The 9,951-nt window shown below is 41.3% G+C and overlaps 1 protein-coding gene across 1 annotated transcript; it reads left to right on the forward strand.

Moving 5' to 3' along the window:
- The first annotated feature begins 4,841 nt into the window (after nucleotides 1–4,841).
- Nucleotides 4,842–9,541, forward strand: LOC103922953 (C-type lectin domain family 1 member B-like). The gene is made up of 6 exons (XM_009331183.1): nucleotides 4,842–4,953; nucleotides 5,937–6,026; nucleotides 7,183–7,281; nucleotides 7,532–7,686; nucleotides 8,233–8,345; nucleotides 9,418–9,541. The coding sequence occupies exons 1-6, from the start codon at nucleotides 4,842–4,844 to the stop codon at nucleotides 9,539–9,541; spliced, it is 693 nt and encodes a 230-aa protein (XP_009329458.1).
- The last annotated feature ends 410 nt before the right edge of the window (nucleotides 9,542–9,951 follow it).

Genomic DNA, 9,951 nt, shown 5'->3' on the forward strand with positions numbered 1-9,951 from the left:
TACTCAAACTGATGCAGAATCCATTGCCACAGATCCTGCTTGAGATCTTGTGTTATATCCACCCTGTTTGGGATCTCTGGAGCCCAAGGTACACACTATGAATCATGTGTTATTAAAGCACTTGTCATACTTCTTGAAAGAAAATGATGCCTCCACTTTTCTGGGTGGAGTTGCATTGCATGAGTTCTTTGAAGTTTTGCATATCAGCATCTGTTTTGCATCACATATGCATATATTCCTTGTATATATATACCTTGTATCTATGTGTATATGCCTTAGTATTTGGAGACTTTCCTTAAAATAAATGAAAAAAATAATTATATGTCTTTAATATTCAATATTTCCTTGGAGAATATTCTCAAAGACTGAAGCAGTTCCTTGGTGAAAAAATGAACCCCTCTTCCTAATGTGCCAAAAGATGTTTGTGAACTGAATAAATTCACTATACTCAGTAGAGCCAAGTCGTAATTCACGGGCACAACTACCAGTTGAACTACCTAGAATTCCTTACTATTGCAGTAGGAAGTGCAAGGCACAATGCAAGTAAGGTACAATGTTTCATCTGTTCCAACCCATTCAACTTGAAAAAACTAATTCACAGCAGGCACCCAAGCTGGCACATTTTACCCCTTTTTCTTCCTATAAACTAACACTTGATTTTTTTTCTAGCAATCTGCTATATGCCTTTGTTCGATGGCTGCTTTGTGAAAACAAATGTTAGCCTCTGGGTTTCCCGCTGGCTACTTGGTGTGACTTTTTAGGGAGCATTCGCTATTACTGCAGGAAGGTCAGGTCAGTGATGATAACTTGCAGGGTACATTTCTTTCATTTCTATGGCTGGATGATCTTTATAAACTATTTCCGTATCTTCATATAGCAAACTCCATTTGGTCTCAGCCCAAATCTTGGCCCCAGCAGCTTGGAAAGGGCTTTTCCCCTGTTAACAGTGGCGTATTTCAGAGGGAAGAATTTATAGTATCTAGTATTTTAAATTCAAGCAAATCCATTATTTCATCCAGTCTGCCTTCTATCTCAGAGGCTGTCAAAGTTCTCCTGACTACACATGTATGGAGCCCAAAACACAAGCTGCTCAGGGAGGCCCACTATCTTTGGAGATAGGGGAGGTCCACAATCCTTCCATGGCACTGGGAAGTTCAGAGAAGCGGTTCATTTGAACACATTTTGTATGGAAAATAAAACCTCGTATTGTATACTAAGTGTGAAAGTAAAACCCTTGGTAGAGCCTGAGACATCATAAATCCTGAAAGGTTTGGGAACTAAAGAGAAGTTGTTGGTTTCAACATCCCTTCAAACAGGATATGGACAGTGAAGAAGATAGGGGTGAAGTGAATAAAGGGGTGCATTGGGGGAACGAGCCCTGCAGTGCCGTTCTGAAGTGGAAGGAGGATAACAGCTTCACATTTGCCCATCTACAACAAGATAACCAAGACAGTGAAATGGGAGGAGCCTAAATGTCAGCTTCTGGACAGAAAAAAGCAGAGTTCATGGGTGTCAGGGAGGCAGGTTCAGAAATAAAAGTGTTGAACCAAACACCCCAGCTGCACAGCGCCTCTTCACATCCTCCACTACACACTCTGCTCCAGGCCCTGCACCAAGTGCATCCTCTCTCATTCCCAGTGGCCTCCATCATCCTTGTTATGAGCACACCCGCTGCCCTGGAGGGGGTTCAGACTTGTCAGTAGATGCTGGTGCTCACAGGCTGAAACACACTGTCAGCAAGATGCCAAATGATATGGTGCCAATCTGTGTTTACAGACACTGTCTGTACAAAGCAACAAAGAAAAATACCCCTTCTCTGTGAAGGTCAGCCAATTTACTGAAGAATTTGATGCTCATCTGTCCCTGGATCTTCCTTCTTTGTTTGTTCTTTCTATTTCAAATGAGAATATTAAAACATTTAACCATTATAACATCTTTCACTGATATGCTTTTAAATCAGTAAAAGGTGACTAAAAGACTACAAGAAGGTACCCAGGAGCACAGCTACAACAGCAGACATGGAATCATCTATCAGCAAGTGTTCCTTTGGAGCCCTCTGTCTTGTCCCCATATTCACACTTACACTCTGCCAGGGCTGATTAGAGCACTACTAGAGGCAGCTAACAGAAATTGTAGTAAGGGAAATCCCAATTAGACACAAGGAGAACATTCTTCACAGTGGGGGTGGCCAAACACAGGAACAGGTATCCAGAGAGGCTGGGAAATCTCCATCCTTGGAGACTGGATGAACTTGACTGGACAAGTCCTTGAGCAACTTCATCAGAATTCAAAGCTGCCCCAGCTTTGAACAGGAGGTTGAACCACATGACTTCCAGAGGTTCCTTTTAAACAACAGCAGTTAAGACGTAAGTCTTAAGACTTAAGACACCATGGTTCTGCCACGCATCTTTCCTTGGGGGTGCCCAGACTCCTTGACACAGGTCTCAGCTCTGGCTCATGCATCTCTAATGACAGGTTTCCAGTTACACAATCTCACTATCACCCTACAGATTCACATCGCTCTAAGCCTGCCTGGTCTTTCCCATAGTATCTTGTGTCCTTAACAGGATCTTTCAACTGGTGTCATTTTGTCCATGGAGCATGGTCCTTCATTCTGTCCCTGCCTTCACTTGGTCAGTTTTTTTATTTGTTTTGTGTTAAATTAAATAAACCTCTACTCATCTGAAACATCTGAGGCAGCAGGTGAGGTGCCAACCTTTCAGAACCTTCTCTCTTGACATCATGACTTTAATACTTCCTATGTTCTCCTGGTAGGGGAACTTCCAGAAGTAGAAGGGAAGTGCACAGCACTGTGCAGAAGGACCAGCAAGCTGTGAGCCAAGCTCTGTAAAAAGAAAAATGGGCTCCTACTGTAGCTGGGTGGTGCAGAGAATTTGAGTTACTAAAGAAAGTAGTATCCAGTCTGTTTCTCACTTTCTAAATGTTTCTCTTCAAGTTACAAGGAAGGGGAACAGATGACACTATTTCAGGTGATCGCCTATTGCCCTTGATGATGCCCAGGTGATGCCCTTGGGTATTTTCCCTTAAGTTGTAGTGAGTCTTCCCTTCATACTCAGAGATCACAGAGTCATGGAAAGATTTAATTTGGAAGGAACCTCTGAAGTCCATCTGGTCCAAACTCCTGCTCAGCAGGTCTAATTTCAAAGCTAGATCAGATAAGCCCAGTCCCTGTCCAGCTAAGTTCAGAAAATCTCCAAGGATGGACGTGACACACCGTCTCTGGGCACCTCTTCCAATATTTGACCACCCTACTGTAACTGATGACCATTGCTTCTTGTCCTTTCACTGTATACCTCTGAGTCTGGCTCCATTTTCTCCATAGCCCCTTTATGCAGTGAGACTGCAATTGCATTCTCCTCAGCTTTCTCTTCTCCAGGCTGAACAAATCCAGTTGTTCAGCCCTGTTTGTCGTTGTAAATCAAGTGCTCCAGCTCATTAGCAACTTGGTGGCTCTCCCCTTGACCAATTTTAGTATTCATGTATTCTATGTTTTTTGTTTTTTTTTTTTTTTTACTGGGGAGTCCAAAGCTGGACATAGTACTCCAGCCATATACTCACAAGTGGTGGAGAGAAGAGAATCATCACCTCCTTCGCTCTGTTAGATACACTCTTGCTAGGTCGGTCCAGTATGTGGTTAGCCTTTGCCACAAGGGCTCACTTCTCTTATTAATCCTGTCTGTTGTCTCTTTCTCCACACTCTGATTTCCCAATTCTCCCTCTGAGAAGATGACATTAGACTCTGGACAGCACTTCCTACCTCCTCTGTGTGATTAAATAGCTTCAGCAGCTATTTGCAGCTGCAAACTTCGCTCTCAATTGAATAGACACCTAGATTTTTAGCCCTTAACACTGAATAATGAAAAAGGCACAGAGCTGAAGTTAGTCTGCCTCTGAGATGAATCAAAGGTGTTTGTTCTGTTTTACAACGTAGAAAGTTCAAAGGAGATGAAAGTCATGGGAAGTCTAAATGGAAAAGGGTAACTACCAGGCCATACATTTACTGGGACTCATGTCATCCCTATGTTTTCCCACAAGCAGGATCCGGTACCCGGTGTGCAATAAGTCAATCTTACACACAGACCTGAGATATTTTTTTATCTCATGTTTGTGCAAAGATGGGTGCTAGGTGGTAATTCCACAAAGCTAGCACACCACACAAAAGAACTACAGCGTATTTATATTGCTACATGATTAGTAAACGCCTGCCTAAGTTCATGCTCATTGGTTAGTTGTGTTCAAATTAGCCTCACTTGCCGTGTAAATTAGCACGCATGCTCCTTGCAGGTGTGGGGGGGCAAGTCTTTCCAGTCTTGAATTGAGTTGGTGGTTGCAATCTCCCCCTGCCGCCTTTACCTTTCTCCTCCTTACCGCAGGTTTTTGCTGACTTCTTGTTTCTTTGGCAACCATCCAGCCTCCAACGCCTTCTAGGGCAGGATGTTCCCCTTTTATCAGTCTTCTAGTTCTTCTTCAAGGGCACAGTGGTTGTAAGGCATGCATTGTTTATACAAGGTAATCAGGCTAGTACAATGAAGACTACAGTCTAGGATAGGTATTAACCCAAACATATGGCTACATCTACATGTCTCTAGGCCTGGGGATGCAGACTCAGGCTGAGAGGTGATGGGTGGGAAGAGAGGAGTTCTTCCCCTGAGGGAGGAAAAGGAGGAGTCACACATAACACTTAAATACAAATATCTTGCCTTAGGGCACTTGAAATGTGACTCATTCTCCTATCCCCTCCCTCCTGTTTTTTTTTTTTTTTGCTTCTCCTCCACGAATCATTCAGTCTGTCTTTTACGAGGATCGTTATTGAACCACAAATGAGTTCTCAGATAATGCATACGAATACAGAGGAAGAGGATGGATACTCTAATTTAAATAACCTGCCACAGCATACAGACAGACACTACATGTCCCTGAACATCAACCAAGGTACGACTGACGCTTGCTCTTTGAACTTTCTGCGCTATGGTAGACAATGACAATAGGAACAGTCTCTCTTGTCCAGCTCAGTAAATAAGAAAAATATGTACTTACGGGCTTAAAGTTATAGGTTTAATGCACTACTTGTATTGTTTTGTCTGACAAAAACCAGCATGCATGAATGTGAAAATGCATAGAGTGGAACTACTGCCATTACTTCCCTTAAATTTCTGTAGGGAAAGACAGGTGGCTTCAGGATCAAACTCTGGCATGTAGGAATCAGCTTTAATGTGGTTAGTTTTATTTACTGTTTATTTATTATTACAGGAAATGGCTATAGAGACAGGACAATCTGACTTTAATAGGAAGTCAGATTCACATTTTGCCCTCTGGACCTCAATTGTTCAGAAACTGCTTAAGATTCATAGTTTTTAAGGCCAGAAGGGATGAGGAACTTTTGGAACTTTTGAATGATGAGGAACTCAGGAACTTTTGAATCCAGGGACACCTCAGTGGATATTTTGGACTCCAGAATTTTCCTGAACTGGACTTCAGCCTGGAGCTGGCACACAGCCTGAGCACTGTGTGCCCTGAGGGCAGGAAGGATTTGTGCAAAGTGTAAGATGGTGTGCAAACATTCTGTTCTGACAGAGCAGAGTAATACAGTACTGCCAAAGGAGAACAGGAGCATCACCTACTTCTAAGTCAAAGGATCACTACAATGTTTCATAGTTTCATTATTTGTCAAAGGCAAGGAATCTCCCACCTGTTCTGTTTAAACCACGTCCAGTGTCTCCTTCCAAACAGACCTCTTTAACAGAGGCACCACATCTTCTTCTCAACTTGCATTTGGGTTGATCCTTAAAATGTAATATAGCCTGGAAGAGGAACTCTTTCAAGAGTCACCAGATGGCTCTTCGTGGAGGGGTGGAGGGTTGGGGGTGCTGCTGAACAGGGTGCCTGCCCTTAGATAAATTGTTGGTTTCTCCTAGGGCGCTCTCTTCCCTTTGCTGTATGGTGGCCAGCTATCTTCACTTTTTTTGTACTGTGCCTGGCCCTCACCATAGGAATGATAGTCCTAGGTAAGTGCTGAAATATATTGTGTTCCTATATTCATATTGACCCCTTGGGAATAACTGCATTGAAGAAAGGTGGCAGACTGACTGCAATGAGGACAGCCATAGCTCATCTTCCCCACATATACTGTCCTTTCCTCCCCTCCTAATTGCCTGCAGTGAACACTCTGCAGCTTGGTGCACATAAGGCTTTGAGGGAAGCAATTTTTTTAAGTCTGGACCTGTGTGCAAAACAAGGATATAGACGTCAAGATGATATATTTTGTGGGAGGAATCAATTCTGTCCTCATCCATCTATTACTCATTTATTTGCTAATTTGAATTCAATTATAAAATTCTAATGTTGACTTTCATAAATCAGTTTGTTGTTTCCCTTCTCCTCTTCTCCTGTTGTTCAAGTCTCTCTACTGGAATAGCAGTTCTTGTCTCACTCCTTTGATAAACCTTTCATGTTTGTAGACTACCGCTTAAATTAGTTCATACTAGTATGTTAACAATGGACATACTTCTAGCACTCAGATTCATAAGGAAATCTCACTTTTTCTGTCTGTTTCACCCAGTCATCCCAGTTTACCTGAGATGTGTAAGAGAACTGAATACTCTCATATTTATATTAGCTTTTATCATGTGTGACATGACTGTACCTATACTTTCTATCACAGAGCCCGGACATAGTCATTCTGAGCCATTGTTACCAAAAGCCAGTATCTAAATACTGTTGAGGAAGATATATAAAAAAACCCTCCCCACTTTCTTCAGAGAAGTTTTACCAGCCTTTACAAATAAAAGGTTTTTTCAACCTGAAGTATATTTAGAATTTTAGGTTTTTTCAAAGGCTTATAAAACTTCCTTTAATATCAAGATGATTAATTCAAGATAGTCCTTCCTAAGTGTATTTTTTTGCATTATTTTAGTCTTTTATTAGGTTACCAAGTGGCCTGCAACGGCACTGTGACTAAACTGCATTTAAAATTTGGAAATGTCTTTATCCATCGTTTTCTCATCTGCTAATGTCCTAACAATATGTGACACTGTAACATCAGAGTTGCATGCGAGCACGCTGTTGCAAAAAGTGAATTTGCAATATATGATGAAGCATGTATCATTCAGTAGCATCATCACAGCTTTTTTGTCTCATGAAGAACATCTTTATAAACTCCAGGTCTCAGAGGTTCTAAGGCACCTGCAGGACAGAACGAAAACTTGCAAGGACTAAAGGAGAAATTGTGCTTGATGGGTGACGCAAACAGTAAGAACTATAGTAAGTAGAACTACTGCTCACACAGTCTGAAATCTACGTGTTAGGCCTTATATCAGATTAAACAAGGGTGTTATATACCATATCAGATTAAGTAAAGAGTTTAAAAAAAAAATAATGAGTGTAGATGTGACCTATAAAGTGCCATATACATTTCAGCTCTGCATAACTTTCTTTCCAGGCCTATGGATGTAGACTCCTCTACTCTTCCTTTGGCTGTTTATAAGGGACTGATGGTTTCTTTCTGTTCTAGGACCCGCATGTTCACTCTGCCCTGTAAACTGGAAATGGTTTGGAGGCAACACCTGTTTATACTTTTCAGAAAAGGAGGCCACATGGCAGGAAAGTGAAGACGACTGCTTCTCCCACAACGCCACCCTTCTTATGCTGAAAAGGAAAAGCAAGTTGGTATGGTTCCAATCATACTGGTATTTCTTTGCATTGGTATCAACTGTTCAAAACTCCTCACCAGTCAGCAAGTACTTCTTGATGTTACATAGTAATAGAGGTACTGTCCCCAAGGTCTGAGGCAATGCAGACTGCAGAGCATTTAACCACAAATGTGTAATGATGAGGTAGCTAGCAACACAGGATATTATTCAGCCAATCAGTGGACGTGAGTGCCATGGATCCTGTGAAAGTTATAAGCCCTGAGTCTTTCATTCAGGAAAACTCTTTGAATACTCTGAGAGATAGGGCTCTAAAAAGAATTGTTGCCCTGGTCTTACATTTAGTAGAGATGCCAGACAAAAAATATTCCTGTTTGCATGCCTAATAGAGATGTTTTCTCTTGGAAACTGTTGTGAGGGCCTGATGCGGAGTTCAGAGAGTCATTGTCAAATTGCCTCCTTTGGTTATTTCTTGATCACCTCCTCTCTCAACAGTAGTTGTTTCGGTACAGCAAAATAAATACCCACAAACTCCTTGGTGATAAAGATTTTGCATTTTTTATAGATTAGCATATCTCAAATATCACAAAAACAATCTTATTGGATTGGATTATCATATGGAGTTGATGGCTGGTCTTGGGTAGATGATACAAAACTTTCTACAAAGAGAAGGGACTGGTAAGTTTTCTGAACTTAAACAGTTGGTGGTTTTTAATCTCTTCTTGCACAATATCCTCCCTGTGCACTGACGAAGGAAGAAACCAAAATCCCATTAATGGCAGAGCTTCAAGGCAGAATACAGCCGCAGATGTATTTGGAGTTAAAATACTCTTTTAGGTGTGGAGACCCTGAAATAGAGAAAGAGTTTCAGAAAACTGGAAGTGTGAGCAGGAGAAGGAGTCAACAAACCGGTGCAATCAGTGACTGCTCTCACTATTTAAACCCGTTCGCTTTATGAAACATCCCATGACTTTACAGGAAGCAACCCACGCTTCCTTCAAGACAGCCTACCTCCTGCAAAGCCTGCCTGCACCTGCCTCTTCTACTCAGCCACCATTGTCCCAAATTCACTTCTCTCTTCCATCAACATTTTGAAACCTTTATTACACAAAAATAGTCAGCATTAGGTGGAGAGAACCTGTTTACGTTTTCTGTAAAATCTCATCAGCTTACTCGGTGCATTTCTCCTTTACTAACTGTGAGGAAAAAAATCAAATTCCCATTCTGTTCTGTGTGAAGTGATCACTGTATGCAGTAATATAAGAGTCCTCTTCAGGGTCTGGAGAACCTTCTTTGAGTGAAGATTCTCCAGCACCTCCTTGGAAACACATGCTCATTTTGTCTTGCAAACTCTTACACTTGCCACAGCTAGTAGACATCAGGCAGAATGATCTGGCTTCTGTTCGGGCAGACCACCGCCTTTCAGTTTCCAAATTACCACTACATAAAGCAATGGTTGGCGTGACATAACCACTGGTGAGGAATTAGTGCTATTTTCTGCTTTGATGATGCTCCATACATAGGCTTTCTTTTTTACATCTTTGAGCTGAAGGCAGGTGAGAGAATGATCCTTCAGACTTGAATTATATGAGCTGTTATATTCTTCAATATTTTGTATAAACTGTTATAAACCTTAAAATGACTAAGCAACTTCTGCAATAATGTATGATTGTCCAAAAGGGCTTTATGGTTTTTTCTTTAAATTTGTATGCGAGAGTTTTTAACAAGATGGTGTGGTTTTTTTTCCTAGGATTGATTTGTCCTCTAAGCAGAACTGTGCATACCTGTTTTATCGTAAGTCAAGAGTTTACAGTGAGAATTGTTATGAGAAATATCCCTGGATCTGTGAGAAGGCAGCAGTCCAGCTGATCTAAAAAGATTATCAGCAGAAAAAGAACTGGAAGAGTGTGAAGAACATTTTGACGTTCAGATTTTTCAAAGAAGGGGCATAAAATAATGTTTAATACACATTCAGAGCAGAGTCCATCCCTTCTTCCTAGTGCATTCACACAAACACAAAAATGGGAAAGAGACAGAAAGACTTTGCAGATAAAAAGAACCAGCAATAACAAATATCTACAAATCAGAGACAAGATATTAGTCTCGTTGTTCTAGTTCAGAACCACTACCTTACTGATGCTGATGATATCTTAAGCATTACTTACAGCCAAAGAAATCAGAAGCGTAAAGGCCTGTGGGACCACTTCTTGTCACTTTGATTGGAATTTCATGTATATCCATTTCTACCAAGGCTCCCTCTTTAGTCCATTTGACCTTACTCAGA

The sequence above is a fragment of the Pygoscelis adeliae genome, unplaced genomic scaffold (genome assembly GCF_000699105.1).
Source record: "Pygoscelis adeliae isolate BGI_AS28 unplaced genomic scaffold, ASM69910v1 Scaffold799, whole genome shotgun sequence".
Classification (NCBI taxonomy): Eukaryota; Metazoa; Chordata; class Aves; order Sphenisciformes; family Spheniscidae; genus Pygoscelis; species Pygoscelis adeliae.